At 35.2% G+C, this 19,241-nt stretch overlaps 1 protein-coding gene and 1 long non-coding RNA gene across 2 annotated transcripts; one reads left to right on the top strand and one right to left on the bottom strand.

Annotated features, from left to right (window-relative positions):
* Window positions 1-4,565: 4,565 nt before the first annotated feature.
* On the top strand, window positions 4,566-5,373 carry LOC108192475 (abscisic acid receptor PYR1). The gene has a single exon (XM_017372912.2). The coding sequence runs from the start codon at window positions 4,661-4,663 to the stop codon at window positions 5,243-5,245; it is 585 nt and encodes a 194-aa protein (XP_017228401.1). The 5' UTR covers window positions 4,566-4,660; the 3' UTR covers window positions 5,246-5,373.
* Window positions 5,374-15,515: 10,142 nt separating this feature from the next.
* LOC135148269 (uncharacterized) lies at window positions 15,516-17,946 on the bottom strand. The gene is made up of 3 exons (XR_010286250.1): window positions 17,691-17,946; window positions 17,269-17,373; window positions 15,516-15,920 (listed from the first exon to the last, which is right to left on the bottom strand). It is a non-coding gene; the product is annotated as an uncharacterized LOC135148269 (long non-coding RNA).
* Between the last annotated feature and the right edge of the window lie 1,295 nt (window positions 17,947-19,241).

The following is a 19,241-nucleotide window of genomic DNA, read 5'->3' as shown; positions in this document are numbered from 1 at the left end:
CTAACAATTATAACCAACACCGTTGGAGATGCTCTTAGCAAGAGAAAATGCATGCTTGAAGAGATATTGTTTCACGTATAATTTTCAAATTCATGTTACATATCTTTAGTTAAGGTGAAAATCCATGGATCTAACTGGATGATCCAAAGTCTGACCCATTTACCCAATTAGACATTTGAAATTACCAAAACAACCTTAAAAACCAAATGCTAGCACCACTACAAATTTACTTTAGTATATTATCTCAAACGACCTCATATATTTTACAGACCAAGTCAGCTCTTCGGTATTTGGGCTAGAAATTCATAATAAGGGGCATTACTACATTAGTCCATTTCTATGTCTACCCTGTTAAAAATTATATATACAATTATTGAATTACAGTTCGACCTAGAAAGAGGCCTGAGTCATGCATCAAACTGAACACTATTCAGACTCAACAACACAATTTATTTTTCAATATCATGTAGAATGAATACATCTGCGTAGTTCCTATCTATGAGTTCACTTCCTGTTAATGAATTTACCTGAATAGTTGTTGCTGTTAGGTTTGAGCGGCTGTTATCTGCAAGGTGCGGTTTTATTTAAACTAGTTGAGAAACCGCGCGTTGCGGCGGCCTATAAAAAAGTCTATAAAAATTATATTAATGATTCAATATTAATATTTGCGAAATGCAATAATTTTGAGGTTGTCTATAAATTAAAAATTAATATTTGTAGGATAAAATAAATTTTATATTATAAAAATCTTGATGTAATACCAATACTAATATATAAAATTGCAAAATTGGACTATAATTCATGTTGAAAAAATCAAAATAAATTTCCACACGTAATTAACAATTTAAAGCACGACGAATCTTAATTTTATTTGTGTTTTTTTTTAAAGTAATCATGTTTTTACATTGTCACCTTCCTCCAATTTTTTTTGGATTGATTGTGCACAAAAATATCTAACTTAAATCCGTGATATATCGGTCTATAACTATCCTTGCTCGTAACAACATTTATTTTTTAATACTATATGAACGGTCTTCACTTAAAAGTTGCTTAAACAGAGCAAACAGATAATGCATGAATAATTTTTTCCTTTGTAGAAAGTAAATCATATAAAAATTAACAACAACAAACATGTCCGATGAACAAAACAAATATTATAAAGGAATAACCAACAAACAAACATCATAAATATTTATTTATTGATATCATCCATCAATATCATGTCAACACTATATTCTTCTTCCGTGTTTGGATTTGTCGACTCCCACATAGTGGTCTATAACTACCTTTGTTTGCAACAACTTTTTTTTTAATACCGTATAAACATCATTCACTTATCGTTACAGAAGAACGGTACCACCGAATTAGAAATCGAGCAAGAGAACTATCACTAGAGAGAGTTAGGGTTATGGTATTGAGAGAGAGTAGGTTGTGTTTAGATGATTCAAAACCCGTATTTATAGGTGTAAAGAGACTTGTGTGCTACTTTTTCCCATAATTAAATAATCTGAAACAAAATCAGATTAAAACTTTCAAGCTGCTATATTCCATAAATAATCTGAAACAAAATCAGATTCTGAAACTTGCTTCTAATATATCCGAAACTAAAAAAGTTAGTTCTAATATTTAATATTTTTCATTCAAAAATTCCAAAAAATCAGAAAAATAGTACGGAGCGATGTGAGAGGCGCCACCTACACGCCCCTCGCTTCTCCTTTATATGGAAACAAAATCAGATTAAAACTTTCCAAGCTACTGTATTCCATAAATAATCTGAAACAAATTCAGATTTTGAAACTTGCTTCTAATCCGAAACTAAAAAAGGTATTGCTTCTAATATATCCGAAACTAATAAAGATAGTTCTAATTTTTGATATTTTTCATCCAAAAATTCCAGAAAATTAGAAATATAGAACGGAGCGACGTGAGAGGCGCCACCTACACGCCCCTCGTTTCTCCTTTATATAAGTATATTGATATATTGATTGTCAACTTTCACTCATTTTATCTGCATCCATTTTTAAAAAGAAACCAGAATTTAGCAAACGAACCAAAGTTTTCAAAACCGAAATCGTACATATGATTCGTTTGCAGTTCCAGTTTTCGAATTCTATAAAACGGAATGCGGATGATTCCAGTTTTATCAAAAAAACAAACTATATGTATATGCTTTAGTATTAGCTTGAGTCTGAGCTTCTTTTTTTTGAAACAAAAATGTTAATCTAATAATAAAAAATCATACGACATCTGCACTAATGATCGAGTCGAACAAACAGTTGTTATCGCATGTTCTGATGAATAGACAATTAAATAATATTTTGAAGATAATGTATATAAAAATAAAAGTATCCACTTTATGCATTCTCGTTGAATTACTGGTGCCCTATTCATCAGGCCCGGATGGAGTTATCGACTAAAACTGTGATTTCATATTGAATTTCATCACCAAATTAAGACCACCGCTTACAATAGAGAAGCGAAAGCAAACCTCTGACCAAGTAGAGAAAACAACCTAAATAAAAATACAAGTCGAAGATCGAAATAAAAGCAAACTGAAAACAATGAAAATAAAAAATTTAAATATGATAGTCGAAGTCACAAGATAAGCGAATTAATGTTTGCGTCCGATAAGCTTCGCTTGAATCGGGAAAAAAAAAATAAACCGAAAGCTCCGACGATTTAGATATAGAATAACAAACCAAACCTGATAAGAAGCTATAAATCCTTCCCCGGAGAGGAAGATTATTGAAAATAACAAATCAATTAAAAGAGTTTGGGACTTTTTACCAGTGAAAATTGATGAAAGCTCCTCAGATAATAGAGATGCTATTTCAAAAATAGAGTGAATTTTAAGCTTTATTAGATAGAATGGTCGGATACACAAGTTTCAAGTTTTGAGTAGAGCTGTTTAACGAACCGAGCTGTTCGCGAACAAGCTCGAGCTCGGCTCGTTAAGAGCTCGTTCGGCTCGGCTCGTTAAGTTAACGAGCTCGAGCTCGAACACAAAAAATTGTTCGTTAAGAAAACGAGCTCGAGCCGAGCTTTTAGTATGTTCGGCTCGAGCTCGGCTCGAGCTCGGCTCGAACTCGTTCGGCTCGAGCTCGGCTCGTTAAAGCTCGAAAAAAAAGAATATTTTCATAATAATTTCGTAATATATATATGTTATTGAACGTCGAATTCAACATATAATATATCAAATCGATCATGAGAATATCAACTATAATATGGTACCATCAAAACATACTAAAAATTTTATTTGGCTTGCTATTTTAAGAGTAAAGTAGCGGGTTGGCCTTATTTTTCTCTAGCTCGACTCGGCTCGGCTCGACTCGACTCGGCTCGTATTTGTTCGTGAACAAGCTCGTGTTCGGCTCGTTAGTTATCGAGCTCGAGCTCGAACACACTTTTTTGTTCGATAAGAAAGCTCGGCTCGGCTCGGTTCGATAAGAAAAAATTTAAAGCTCGGCTCGACTCGGTCAAAACTCGGCTCGGCTCGGTTCGTGAACAGCCCTAGTTTTGAGTCTTAGCTTCTTGTAACTAAATTCCATCATATTGAAAGATTTTCATCTAGGCTTCAAGACGGAACACATAACCATGACATTTTCATATACTTGAATTATTTATCATTTAGTGCTTATTTGGCAAACAAGGTTTCTGGCTTTTTTTTGCCAAGAAGCCGGTGTCTAAATTTCTTGACTCGTTTATGTAAAAAGTGAGAATCATTTATAAGAAGTTGAAAATGCTGGTTTTTGTTTCAAAACTTCTACTTCTTTTTCAAACAGGTTAATCACTTATAAGTCTTAAATTACTTATTACTTTCGGTCCATTTTTTTACTTTAAATAAGGAGCACTTTTTTTAAATTTATCGAAATGGCCCCTTAATTCTTGCTTGTTGAAAATCTGAGAGCTTCGCAAGCAGACATCCTCAATCATACAAATCTAAGTTACCTCAGGCCCAACCGTATAATCACTACACTTATTTGTTTTCATAAAAAATCACCGTCGCATAGCTTAATCCCAAAAAAATATGTCGATCCTTATTTGAGAAGATTCTGTGAACAACCATTTATGACCTTAAAATGCGAGTTCATTTTTAAATGGACTGCACTAATTATTCACCAAAAATGCTTCTCTCGAACTGAAACAAATAAACAAATACAAGTTGCAGATAACCGATGATTGTGTTGGTTCGCCTGATGCATACATGCAATAACAAAAGAAGGTGTGATATGATTGTGATAACTAATATATTACAACTTGCAACTCAAATAATAATTATCTAAAAAGAGGAATGAAAATCAAGGCCAAATCCTATCTCGCCTAGGCTCTGTTCTAAAAGTCGGTGATTAATCATCGATTAATTCATAATGCGTAATTCATCGAATTGATAAAATCATCGATTAATTCATGATCAATCTGATTAATCATCATCTGATTAATTTTTGTTCAGTGACTTCACCGATTAAATCTGATTCCCACTTTTTACGATATCCGGAAACAAAATTAATTACAGGTCATCTGAGCATCACTCAACCACCTTGTTATAATTTATCCACTCTTACCTCCTCCTCAGCATCAAACAACAAAATCTCACTCTCCAAGCATAATATACAAATAAATATATATCTCCAAAGACTTTGTAAGTATATATAGTTCTGAGATGGAAAAGGGTGTTCCATCAACCACCCCAGTCCCACCGGGCCTAACCCAAGAGGAGTTCCAGCAGCTCCAGCCCATGATCCGCGAGTTCCACACCTACACCCTCACCCCCTCCCAGTGCTCCTCCCTCCTCACCCAACTCATCCACGCGCCGCCGCAGACCGTCTGGTCCGTGGTGCGCCGCTTCGACCAGCCCCAAATCTACAAACACTTCATCAAAAGCTGCACCGTCAAGCCAGAATTCACAATGACCGTCGGCGAGACGCGTGACGTCAATGTCATATCCGGCTTGCCGGCGGCGACGAGCACAGAGCGGCTAGACATACTCGACGACGAGCGCCGCGTGACGGGGTTCAGTATAATAGGAGGTGAGCATAGGCTGAGGAATTATAAGTCGGTGACGACGGTGCATGGGGTGGAGCGCGACGGCGAGATGTGGAGCGTGGTGTTGGAGTCGTACGTGGTGGATGTGCCGGAGGGGAACACGGAGGAGGATACGCGGTTGTTTGCGGATACGGTGGTGAAGTTGAATCTGCAGAAGCTGGCTTCTGTCGCCCAGGCTATGCCACGTGAAGCCACGTCATGATGTTCTCGTTCTCCACTTGAACTATCCGATCGTGCTTGTTGTGTCAATAATTTTCAGATCGCAGTATTTTAGTTTTCGGTGATCTCTTGTAATTTCTTTATTTGATTGAAACAAAAGCAGTTTCTGGATTCTTGTGTTTTCTTTAGGATATCGGAGCATTCTGTCATCACCTGGTTTCTTGTCTCTTTCTTTTTTTTCCCAAATACGATTTTTTTTCAAGTCGAATACAATATATATTTATGTATGTTTATATATTAATGAAAGTGGTGGTTCATGTATTAACCAGTGAAGAGGATTAAAATGTTTCAATAATATATTAAAAATGAATTATTAAATTAAAATTATAGGGTCAAATTTTATGGAGTACATAAAAATATTGGAATAGAATATTTATAAAATAGTCCGTCTACCTTTTTGATTATAATATTTATGTAGGTTGTCAGATGCTTATAAATATTTTGAAAAAAATAAAATATATAAGGATCCTATAATTTAAAATTATCTATGAGAATATATTATATATGGAAATTATGTAGGTCAAGGAAATAAATAAGAAGTTTTGTGTTTCAATTATTGATAATTATGTGCATTTTGGACAAAAGTCACTGCAAAGAAACAGCATGAGATTACAAATTTTTATAATTTATATTGTCCATATAGTATTATTTCATAATAATATTAATAAGAGTATTTGGCATTTTCCACCCGTTAACTTTAGTTGTTTTTGCGATTTGTTCTCGAACTTTGAATTATAACAAAATACATCTCTGCTTCAATAAAAAAACAAAGTACATCTGATAGCTTATGAATTTCAATCACATTGCACCTGTTTGACTAACTTCCGTCAAAAACTAACGGTCAACGTTAAAGAAAGAAAGTTTTAATTTTATAATTAACACTTTGCACCTATCAACTTCTGTCGTTTTTTCGATTCGGTGTCATATTTTTATATGTCAACATAATTCATCCCCAACATAAAAATTTAATCATTTTATAATCTTTTTACAAATTCCTGTCAAATATTAACATTTAACGTTAAATGACATGGGTAAAACCGGATTGTTATTTAATTATAACAAATAACGTTAGATATATTGAGTATATCAATAATTTAACAATAATATATTTTTCTTTTCTTTTTCTAAAATTAAACACCCATATTTAATGTAGCAGAATTTTTTAATAACACTATATTATATATGTATCAGCATCAGACTTCTCAGTTAAGTCATGTTCTAGTACTCTCAGCCTTAATTAGTCAATAAAACTTGTACAGACATGCTAATTTATCACTTCCCAAATATTTTTTTTAACGTAGGAGCCCGCAACCGCTGCCTTTCGGGTGCGCACTGGGTAAACCTACAAGCTCACGCAAAAGCCTGCAAACCACGTGAACTAAGGTAAACCGCACTTAAGCGACAGGCTCTGGTCGAGGAGGCATAACCACAAATTTCCATCCTTTGGGCGTCGAACCTGTGACCAAGAGGATACAAATCTCCTATTTTAACCAGCTGAACAAACCCTTGCAGGCACTTCCCAAATAATTATATGTCCATTTACTAAGATTCTCTCATCACATAATCCTGAATAAGTGAACTTTATCCCTGCGGCCGACTACAACTTAGTTTAAAAGCCCCAATTAATTAATCTCTAAATAATTCCGGCATGAATGACAGGTGTGACCCAGAAAAAAAGAGATGAAGAGTGAGGTGTTTGGTTTGGTAATATCTCAACATCGTCATGGAACCGTATAAATTTGTAATCCAAATTTATTTGTAACACTTCGGTTTGGATCGGGTTGGTTAGGTTGATCAATTATATAAATAGAACAGAAAGTCTCAAGATCTTAAAAATGAATAATGGTTCAGCAAAATATTATAATTGTTGGTGTCAAATTGGTCTTCAACATCCAATTTTTTTACAGTAAATAGGCTAATATGCGATGGGATCATAGTTGGGTTGGACATGGATTTCGGGTTTTATAAACACGAAATATGATCGGTTTGGATCGGGTGGTCGGTTTCACCAATCCGTGTACACCCCTAGTGGGAGGGGATGGATTTGGAGTAGCAGCCTGATCTCGTCAATGATTCTGTCAGCTTATGAGAGATGAAATCGAGGGATATGAAAAAGTTGAGAGATATTATGTTTAATAATTTTATAAATTAATATCTGAGTTAAAGATACAAATAATTATAATTGCACCTATTCACAATTCCAGTTTTACCCATGTTATTTAATATTAAATGTTAATGTTTGATCGGAATTCGTTAAAAGATTGTAAAATGATTAAATTTTTTATGTTGGGGATGCATTCTGCTGACATAAAAAAAAATATGAGACCGAATCGAAAAAACGACAAAAGTTGATGGGTGCTTAGTGCTAATTGTAAAATTAACACTTTTTGCCTGTAACGTTGACCATTAGTTTTTGACGGAAATTAGTCCAATGGGTGCAATGTGATTGAAACATAAGCTAAAGGATGTACTTTGCTATAATTTAAAGTTCGAGACCAAATCACAAAAACGACCAAAATTAAGAGGTGCAAAATGCTAATTACTCTATTGATAATATGATGGTGTCCAGAAGTTTATAACATGTAACTGATGTGAAACATATCAGGACAAACATAAAAATAGAGAAATTTATATATCTAACTGAAGGAAAAAGAATGTAACATAAAAATGGAGAAGGGTATGTATATGAGGAAAAGAGAAAATAGGCGGGCTCACGTAATGGAAAGTTTGTCTGATTTAAAAAGTAATCAAGCGGAAGGGATGGAAAGATATATAATTTATTATTAGAAATCTCAAATCATATTATTTAAATTTAGATGAATTATTTATATCTTAGTTTTGATGCATCCTAGTTTCCAGAGGTGTTTAGATGAGATTTTATAAGTGTGATAGGGCTAATTAATTTTTTAATTCATTTGTTCACGTGAGAGTTTTCTAACGAGATATGTATTATACCTTTAACACCTTTTGTTTTATTTCGACTTTATTATTTTTATTTTACTTGTTTCATTATAATTTTATTTTGTTTCAATAAAACGTCATGAGAAATAGATTATTAACTAAGCTTACTTGGCGGGAGACGCTCCGAGATATGTTTGTTGTGAAGAATTGTTAAGAAAACTTTTCAGGTTTTACGATTTTTTTGAAATTGAATTCTCGAGCAGAAGTTGAGTCATGTCTAAAATAAAGCTCTCAATTGTAATTCTGTCTTGTCGTAGATACACTGATGGTTTTGCCCAAACGACTGTTAATGTAGTGGGAGTGTGAAAAGGTTGTACACTGCGACTGCATGGCTGCACTTGAAGTTCTGTAGATTAATACCCAAAACAAATAGATTGGTGTTGCAACGAGGAAACGCAGTAGTGGTACACTGCTCTCTCCCTCCCTTATATATTATCCTCTCCGTCGTCGTGATTGTTTACGTTCACTGTTGCATGCATTTTGAGATTTTTATAAAGTATAGTTTCATAATTTTTTTCAAAATTTTCTTTTCTAAAATAAAAGTTAAAATATCAAATTTTCATTCAGAGAAAAAAAAATTAAAAATATATTATGAAACTATAATTTAAATGAGTGTGGAAAAACGTGCCAAAAAATGAAATTATACACCTAGAGGGGGGGTGAATAGGTGTTATGGCTAATATACCCGATTTTTATAAGTTACCGAATAATTAATCTGTCAAAGACAGTCTGCTGTTAATTTTCAGAGTAAACTGTTAGCCTGCTAATAAGATAAATGCAATGCAGATAATGTAAAGCAGTATGCTAGCAACACCAAGAATTTTAGCCAGGTTCGACCCCTAACCCTAATGGTCTACGTCCTGGTCCCCTACCAACTGGTAAGAGATTATATTATTAATCAATAATGATCACAATTACAAGATTCAATAATATAACTCCCTTTCTCCCTTGTTCCTGTTATCAGCCTGCTGAAACCCCTGAACCACGAACCAAAAGCCTACCAAGACCTATACTTCCCAAGTATACTCTTCTAGCTAACTAGTTCCCTTGTTCCCTTGTTTCACAAGCTAGATACACAGCAACAAAACATTACACCTTGAACAATACAATGAATAAGTGTAATACAACCGAAACTATGAACTCTCAATATAGATATATATATATGCAAATATAAGTACTAGAGCTCAATAAAAGATTTAGCAATGTAAAGAGTTGTATTTCAGAAAGCTTGATGTGTTCTCCTTGTTCTCTCTCGAAAATGAAAGCACACACAAATTTATATACATCATACCAACGGTCATAATCCAACAAACTTCCCAACGATCTTGGTAACAACCTCACGTTTAAATTTGAATTGAATGATGAACGTTTGAATGAAGTAAGATTACTGAGTAAAAGATAAACCACGTTTGAAATCATCTCAGTAAAGATATTTAAATTAAAACCCGTTTGAAACAAAATAGGAGTTTGTTAAAGATAAAATCGATTTGAAATAAAATCTCCTATTTGTTAGGAAAACGTTTTTGAATGAAACTCTTTATAAAACTGAGCTCTAATATTTATATAAGATATATACAAATATTAGAATCCTTACAAAGTCGTTTCCTATTAAATCTCCTTGAAAAACAGACTTTGATCTTTATCCGATTGTTTCTCTGTTCACGCTGTAAGCCTGCTGATAGCTTGTAAATATTCCTGTAAGCTTGCTGACAGCTATAATCATTCTAACATCCTGAAATACTGTTAGTCCGCATAAACAACCTTTGATAGCATGCTAACATATATCAGTTCCATGTTATTAGCTTGCTGTTAGTGTCATCATCAAAACCTTGAGAGTATCAATCTCCCCCTTTTTGATGATTACACTATATTAGGAAAAGTAATAAACTCCCCCTAAATATAGCAATCTAATATCACTAAACAATTATCACAGTGAATAAAATCTAACAAATAAATCTATTTCACATATATGCAAAAATTTAACACAGAAACAAATAATCAAAGCAAATTGCATAGATATTTCAAATAATCCTAACCAGGATAAACCACCTGGTATCCAAAATATTATCCAAACAACTTAAACCAAATTAACTCAGGATAAACCACCTGAGATCACCAAATCCAACCAACACAAACAACTTAGTCTTTAAAGCAAATTCAAACACAAACTTAAGCAAGTATTATTAATTAATTTCCTAATTTCCTCCCCCTTAATCATTAAAAAGGTTAGAAAATCAGGTTCCAGGCTTGTCCTGTACATCCTTCTCCAGTCCATACTTCTTTGCAAGCTCTGCCGCAACCGCGTTCCTAGCCAGCATCTCTTCTCCTGCCGCAGCATACTTGGAGTCTGTACCAGCAGCTTCCTTGAGTGCATCCATACATGTTCTCGGCCTTGGACTATCTGTAGCATCATCTTCTGAAGTGAAAGTGGCCTTGACATCAGATGAACCCCCGGAGCCATACATCCGTTTGCAGAGCTCGTAAGCAAAGCTTCCAGAGCTGCATTTTTCAGACGCAGTAGACGTGCGAGCACCAAACATCATATCCTTCCAAAAACCAACCTGAGAAACCAACTCAGCCATCTGCTCAGACAGCTGTTTCTGCCCATCCATCACTTCCTTGTGATTTGACCGAAGTTCATTCATGTAATCATGAATCTCCTGTGCAGAGATTCCCAAATCCACAACATTCACAGATTGAGCAGGGGGTGGGGGTGAAGGTACTTCAACAACCAACAAACCATCTTTATCCAACTTTAGATTTGACTGAGCCAAGAATTTGACATCAAGAAATTCTTTGGCCGTCACACTCTCCTCATCAGCAAACGAAACCCCAAACCATTCAAAAACTCTTGTCAACAATAACCCATAAGGCAAGCCACCAGAAGACTTCCCTTCCACAGAATCAATCATATTTTTCAGAATCAAGTCTGGCAAATCAAACTTTCTTCCAGCCAGAATCATGGAAACAACAACAATATCCTGTGACGACAAATTGGACCTAGTACCTAACCTAGGACTCACATTCTCAATTGACAGCTTGAACAGGGCTTGTGCTAGTGGTACTAACTGTGTAGTAGATGGAAAAACACCCTCAGAAACACTTTCAAGACCAGTGATTATCTTCAACTGATCCTGATGAGAAAAACCCTCAATATTTTTCGGGCCGCGTTTGGTGTGAATAGACACAGTAGATGGTGGAACTCGCAAAATAGCACCCAAAAACATGGAAGATAAACATATCTTGACATCAGACACATATGACACATATTGATCAGACCCAGTAGATTGAAGATTTGCATAAAATTCTCGCACTAAAGCAGGGTAACACAACTTAGGCAAATCAACCAGAAAAGATTGAAACCCTAGATCCTCAAACAACTTGACAATCCCACAATTATAAAAGGCTTTTCCAGAAAGGGGCTTACCCAAGATAACCTTTCGGCCGGCGAGACCTCGAACAGCTAACATCTCGGACTTGGGTTTCTTCTGAGGAGACTCGATTCCAATCTCATCTCGATTTACCCCAGAAATCTCATCACCACTCTCAACAGTCACGAACTCTTCATCTTCCTCATCAACCAGCTTGCGCTTTTGAGAGACAGAGGATGGCTGAAGAGTGTGTGCCTTCACATTTGCTCTAGTTTTCTTCCTCATCGCGAGCCGTAAGCCGATTGTTGCTATGGTGATGACAAAACCTTTTCGGAGATAGTGTGAGAAAACCCTAGCTTCTCGGGGAGGGTTGAATAAGTAGTTGAAGAGGCGTGGAGTGAGTAGAGTTTTTAACACTCTTTTAACAATTATCAGGGGAGGATTTTTAGGAATAAAATTAATCGAAGTAAAATTCCTAAAATAACTCATGTTAATCTCCCAAAAACAAATCTAGTTATCACTTATCACTTATCACATCTATATATATCTCTTGCAACTAATTTGAATTTTAAACTTATCATCAATTACATAGATCATCACATAATCACGTATCAAAAATTCAACACAAAATCTCAAATTACTAAACGTACAACGGCAATATCATTTAAGAGCACAGATTTCAAATAAACACTTAGATTGACCAGCATGCAAAATAAATAAAAATTATGTAAGATGCTAGGAGTAAGCTGATAGTACCCGGACCATGCTTAAGAGCCTGCTGACTGCACATCACACATACCCAATTCCCTTCTCAGCACAACATATCGTTCTTCAGGAAGAGGTTTTGTGAAGATGTCAGCTAGCTGATCTGCTGTAGCCACAAATATTAACTTGACAGCACCCTTTGCAACATTGTCTCTCAGAAAATGATGTCTAACATCAATATGCTTTGTCCTTGAATGATTGACTGGATTTTCTGAAATGTTGATTGTACTTGTGTTGTCACAAAAGATAGGAGTTTGCTTGCATTTGATTCCAAAGTCCTTCAATTGTTGTCTCATCCATAGCATTTGAGAGTAACAGCTACCAGCTGCTAAATACTCCCCCTCAGCCGTAGATAGAGCAACTGAAGTTTGCTTCTTGCTTAACCAAGAAACTAAGCTTTGACCCAAAAATGCACAAACACCACTTGTACTTTTTCTATCAGTTTGACTACCTGCATAATCTGCATCACTATACCCAACAAGATCAAAAGCATTTGTGATAGGATAGAATAAGCCCAAAGTAATGGTTCCACTTAAATATTTAAATATTCTTTTAACAGCTTGTAAGTGAGAATCCTTTGGTTTTGCTTGAAATCTAGCACAAACACAAACACTATACATAATATCAGGTCTAGAGGCTGTAAGATATAGTAAACTACCAATCATACCTCTATACATTCGAATATCAACATCTTTACCATTTTCATCTGCTGTCAGCTTGCTGACAACGCTCATCGGTGTTGATTTTGCCTTGATATTCTCATATCCAAATCTTTTGAGTAGATTCTTGATATACTTGGATTGATGCACATAAATTCCTTCTGGAGTTTGCTTAATTTGGAGCCCCAAGAAATAATTGAGCTCTCCCATCATGCTCATGTCAAACTCACTATGCATGCACTTTGAAAACCACTTACACAAAGAATCATTAGTAGATCCAAATATAATATCATCCACATATATTTGAACAACTAATATATCTTGACCTTTAATAATGGTAAACAAAGTGGGATCAATTTTACCTCTAATAAAACCATTTTTGATCAAAAATTCACTTAACCTTTCATACCATGATCGAGGTGCTTGCCTTAATCCATATAGTGCCTTCTTGAGCTTGTAGACACGGTTTGGATATTTTTCATCCTCGAATCCTGGTGGTTGCTTGACATAGACTTCTTCCTTTAGATATCCATTTAAGAATGCACTTTTGACGTCCATTTGATGTAGCTTGAACTTCTTGTAGCATGCAAATGATAACAGCATCCTAATAGATTCCAATCTTGCAACCGGAGCATATGTTTGATCAAAATCAATCCCTTCTTGTTGATTGTATCCTTGTGCAACAAGTCTAGCTTTGTTCCGAGTGATAGTACCAAATTCATCAACTTTATTCTTGAACACCCATTTGGTTCCAACAATTGAAGCATCCTCTGGTGGATCAACAAGTTCCCAAACATCACATCTTTCGAATTGATTAAGTTCTTCTTGCATTGCCATGATCCAATTTTCATCTTGTAAAGCTTCTTGAACATTCTTTGGTTCCTCTTGAGCTATGAAGGCAGCATAAGCACAAATGTTGGCTTGAGCTTTCCTTGTCCTGATTCCAGCTGATTTATCTCCAATGATCAACTGAGGTGGATGATTCTTCACTGTTCTAGTTGATTTTGGTAGATTATGTTGAGCTATGACCTCTTCATTCCTTGTAGTCTGCCTCGGAGGAGTCTGATCACCAACATTTTGGTTTGCTGATGAAGTTTGACCTTTGGATTCATCCAATGTGAGCTTTGACATCTTATCCAAAGTTTCTTCAAGAGATGGAGTGGATTCAGTAGCTTTATTGCCTTCTGAAGTTGTGGCAGTTGACTTGTCAGCTTGCTGATTTCCAGTTTCCTTCACTGTCAGCTTGCTGCTAGTACCTGTACCTGCACATTCTTCCTCATCCCTTGCAAGATCATCAGTAGACTCTTGAAATGAAACATCAATAGACTCTTCAACAGTATGTTTAGCAAGATTATACACTCTATAAGCACGACTTGTTAAAGAATATCCCAAGAATATAGCTTCATAAGATTTAGAGTCGAATTTACCATCCCTATCAATGGTTTTGAGTACGAAGCACTTAGATCCAAAAACTTTGAAGTAGCTGATATTAGGCTTCTTTGTCCTTAGCAATTCATAAGGAGTCTTGTTGAGAATTGGCCTGATAAGCACTCTGTTAAGAACATAGCATGCTGTGTTGACAGCTTCTGCCCAAAAACTTCTTGGCAGCTTGCTCTCCTGCAGCAATGTTCTAGCTGTTTCTTGTAAGGACCTGTTCTTACGCTCTACAACTCCATTTTGCTGAGGTGTACGAGGTGCTGAGAACTCATGTGAGATTCCTCTTTCTTCACAATAAGTAATGAAGTCTTTTTGGAATTCCCCACCGTGATCACTTCGAATACCTACAAGTCTTGTATCTAGCTTGTTCTCAAGCAACTTGATTAGTTTCTCAAATTCACTAAAAGCACAATCTTTAGTACGCAAGAATAATACCCAAGTGAATCTAGAATAATCATCAACAATAACAAAAGCATATTGTTTACCTCCAATACTCTTATAAGCTTCGGGACCAAAAAGATCCAAGTGAAGAAGCTCTAAAGGTTTAGAAGTAGATACCATTTTCTTTGCCTTATGTGGAGTCCTTGTTTGCTTTCCCAATTGACAAGCAGAACATGTCTCCATCTTGACATACTTAAGCTTTCACTACGCCATATATGGCCTACGGCAACATCCAAAAAAAATGTTAAAAATGCTTTAAAATGTTGCTATAAGGTTTAAGGCAACATTTTTGTCAAAATAGTGGGTGTTGGATATCGGCTTGTAGCCTTAGAGCGTAAGCCAACATATTTTAACAAGCTACAGCAACACCCAAAAAATGTTGTGTTAGGTCCATATGGCTACATTTTGTTTATTATAGCAACACCAAAGAGGGTGTTGCCATAAGATCTATGGCAACACGGTTCATTTTTCAGCAACAAAAGGTTGATGTTGCCATTAATCCAATAGCAACATCTTACTCACTCTATGGTAACATCTATTTTCTAACATTGATCAGGTTTTAGCAACATTTTTTATTAAATATGGCAACACCTTTATTGATGAAATTTTGACATGTTCTTATCTAAAATGAAACATCCCAAAACAAATCAAGCCAACCAATCACAAATTCTGATTCAACCATACACCAAACATCCAAATTTTGCAACAACCATAATTTAACCATCCAAGTGAAATAGCAGTTCAAAGTCATAAAATTCTTAAGAAGTAATTACATTACAAGTTAAACTTTGCAAAATATGGTTAGATTATCTAAGTGCATCACAAATAAAGTAGTCTCCGTGTTAGCAGTGTTGGCTCTACTTGAATAGGCATGCATGCATCATAAGTTGGTTCGACACTTAGGTCTTCAATATCAAACTTGAGTTTTGGATTCTTTTTTTCTTCCATCTTATATGCAAGCTGATCTCAGATCTTTTTAGTCAAACTTGCCAAGTACTGATCCAAGAAGGTTTTTAACATCATCCTACAATAAGAGATGTCAAACAATTAGCCGCCTGGTCCCTGACAAGTGCCTTGCATATAAAGCACCAATACCACAATCATTACATAAAAGAAGGCATAAACATAACTTTACAATACCACAATCAGTACATAAAAATGGTACTCATGATTAGCCACCAACAAAACTTAGGAAAATTAGCAACCAATAAATTAGCTAAATCTATTAATGTGGTTTACGTACTCCACGGCAGGAGGATAATTATTCTAACAAGAAATGAGAAGAATTTATTTGTGTTAAATAATTCTAATCTTAGAAGAACAAACATCCATTCATCTAGAAGGTTGCTACTTCTCCATCATAACTCAAAAGCACATACAAATAATTATATAAGCTCCAAAGTACAGCTTATGCACAAGTATGATTACATTAGACTTATCCTTTAATATAATATACGAAAATTAAAAAATACTGAATAAATACAATTATATACAAATTAATAGGACTCTTTTTGGTAAGGCCTTCAATTATTGAAAGCTCAAGATGCAGACAAATTCAATTACAAGTGTCCAGGAACTAGAAATAATTAATATACAACTAGCACATTGCATTATTTTATGACTTAACTAATGTACTATATTAAAGCCAAGGACACTGCATTATTTAATTTTACTAGAGAAGTTATACCTCTTTACTTTCTAATTCAAATCAAGAATTTTTTTTTTCTTAAACAACTATAGATACTCGAGGCTATAAAAACTCCGATTTATTAATTTAAATATGATATACAATTAAAGACATTGTTTTGAATTGGCCCAAATGCTGATTTTATAATACAGTTTGAGTCACCCATGTTCAGTTGGCTGTATCTCTGTATCTACACATCTAATGCATATAATATTTTACAGGGACATTGTCAAGAAAAAATCCTACTATTCTTATTATTTAACTTTCACCATATTCAGCCTCTAAACTAGTCAAAATGTGCACTCAATGAATGATACATAATCTGAAAAATAAACAGAATATTCAGAAATGGTATGTAGTAGATTGTCCATAACTTTTTCCACATATACTGGATTGCTACAAAATTTTGCATATAGTTTCTTCAGATATAGAACTACAACTTTAATGTTTGACACTTAAATCAGTTCATCCATTAAATGGGTATAAACAGCCCCACAAACTAGTCATGTTCTAGGAATCCAAAACTAAAATTTAACGATTCACATATCTCTGGACTTCTTTATTATTATCATCATCTTACTACAACCTTGATACAAGTTTGAGCTAAGTTCACACAAAGTATTATAAATAAAACAAAAGGACATAAATAATCAAAACATTAAAAAATCAAGAAACCACAACTCACCAGGAGCACAACATAACCTCTGAACTTAAGCATTGAAAAAATCGAAATACCCATAAAAAGAATAGCTCTTTTCTTGAGAAAATCGTTATCTTTTTGCTCTCCAAGCTGCATACAAGCAATAACCGACATATTCTGACTAAAAATAAACATTAAAAGGACACAAAAAACAGAGCACTAGCAGGGGACTAAAAACCCCAAAAATTAAAACATATACTTCCAGCAAATGAACCCTACCAAAAACAAAATTAGACCAAAATGCAAACTAAAATCAAGTTTATAGATCTCTAAATTAGGGTTTGTAAATCCCCAATTTAACAAAATAAAAACCCAGACAAATTAGGGTTTGTAAACCCCCAAATATTAGAAACCCCCAAATATTGACTAATTTACCATAGATTTGGGGCAAAGATTAGGGTTCATACCGAGAAAGATGACCCGAGAGAGAGAGATTGAGAGAGATGAGTGGTGAAAGAGAGAGATGCGCCGAGAGAGAGATTGAGGGAGATTGAGAGAGAGAGATGAGTGGTGAAAGAGAGAGATGAGCGTGTGCGAGATTTTGCAGAGATTTGTGAGACTTATGAGTGGTGAGTGTGTGTGAGAGTGGGTGTAAGCGAGTTTTACAGAGATTTGTGAGAGTGTGTGTAAGAGAGATTTGTGAGAGTGAGAGTGTTTAATATTTTTGTTTAATGTGTAAGTGAGCCGGGTGAGTTATGTTTTCAAGTGGGGCGCGAATTAAAATTTTCAACATATTTTCATTGAGCAGGCTTTTAACCCCGTTTTTTTAACAGTTTTTCGGGTCTCTAAGGCAACACCGATATAGATGTTGGCATTGAGAGTTTTTTTTGCATCTAAGGCAACATAAATGGCAACATCCGACTTTGATGTTGCCTTACATCATTTTTTATCGATTTTGGTCACCTAAGGCTACATTTTAGGTGGCAACATCACATTTGCGTGTTGCAGTAGGCAGTTTATGGTGTAGTGTTTGGTAGTCCTCGAACAAGCTTCTTTGCTGACAGCTTGCTGAGATGATCCATATGAGCATGTCCAAGCCTTCTATGCCAAATTTCTGGATTATTATCCACAGCTGCTAAACAAACACCTGCCTCCTGTTCTTCAAAATTCAAAACATATATATTTCCTTCTCGTTTTGCAACTAGAGGAGTTTTGTTAGCACCAACAAGTATAGTACATTCATCCTTACCAAAGTTAACAATATGACCATCATCAAATAACTGACTTATACTAAGCAAGTTATAAGTAAGACCTTTAACATATTGTACCTTGTTGATAGAAATGATACTATTACCTATAGTTCCTTTGCCAAGAATAGGAAGAGTTTTGCTATCACCAATTGTGACACGTCCACCCTTCTTCATCTTCAAGCTTAGAAACTGTGATTTGTCTCCACTCATGTGCCTAGTGCATCCACTATCCAATATCCATTGATTTGGCTTTACTTTAGACACGAGACAAACCTACAAAACAAACACAAACAACTCAACGTTTTGGTACCCAAATTTTGTTGGGTCCAGCAGTGTTAGATGATAAAACATATAGAACATTTAGTTCAGATTTCTTGATCCACATTTGGACCACTTTAGAACTTTTCTTCCATGTTCTGCCAGTCTTATCAGCATACTGTCTAGGAGCTGTCTTCTGTCTGTTTGTGTTGTCAGCATACTGTCTGTGAGCTGACTTCCCTCTCCAGCTTGCTGATTGAGTATTCTTCATTGGACAATTGTTAGCAAGATGGCCCTTCTTTCCACACTTGTGACAAGTCACCCAAGGCATGGCATAATTGTATGGAATGCCATTCTTCCCTTCATATCTCATTGATGATGTGGATGTAGAAGCTGCACCAATGCCTCCTTTGTCATGTGAACCTTTAGCTTGTTTCATTATAGATTTGAGACTTTCTTCTCCTTGAACAAACTTTCCCATGGCTTTCTGAAGATCTTTGACTTCTTGCT

Source organism: Daucus carota, chromosome 8 (assembly GCF_001625215.2).
Source record: "Daucus carota subsp. sativus chromosome 8, DH1 v3.0, whole genome shotgun sequence".
NCBI classification, from domain to species: domain Eukaryota; kingdom Viridiplantae; phylum Streptophyta; class Magnoliopsida; order Apiales; family Apiaceae; genus Daucus; species Daucus carota.
Note: the sequence above shows the minus strand (reverse complement) of the source record. Positions and strands in the feature narration are given on the sequence as shown.

Bases quoted from the DNA above. Each gene is read 5' to 3' on its own strand.
- LOC108192475 (XM_017372912.2), top strand. From the start codon at position 4,661: ATGGAAAAGGGTGTTCCATCAACCACCCCAGTCCCACCGGGCCTAACC.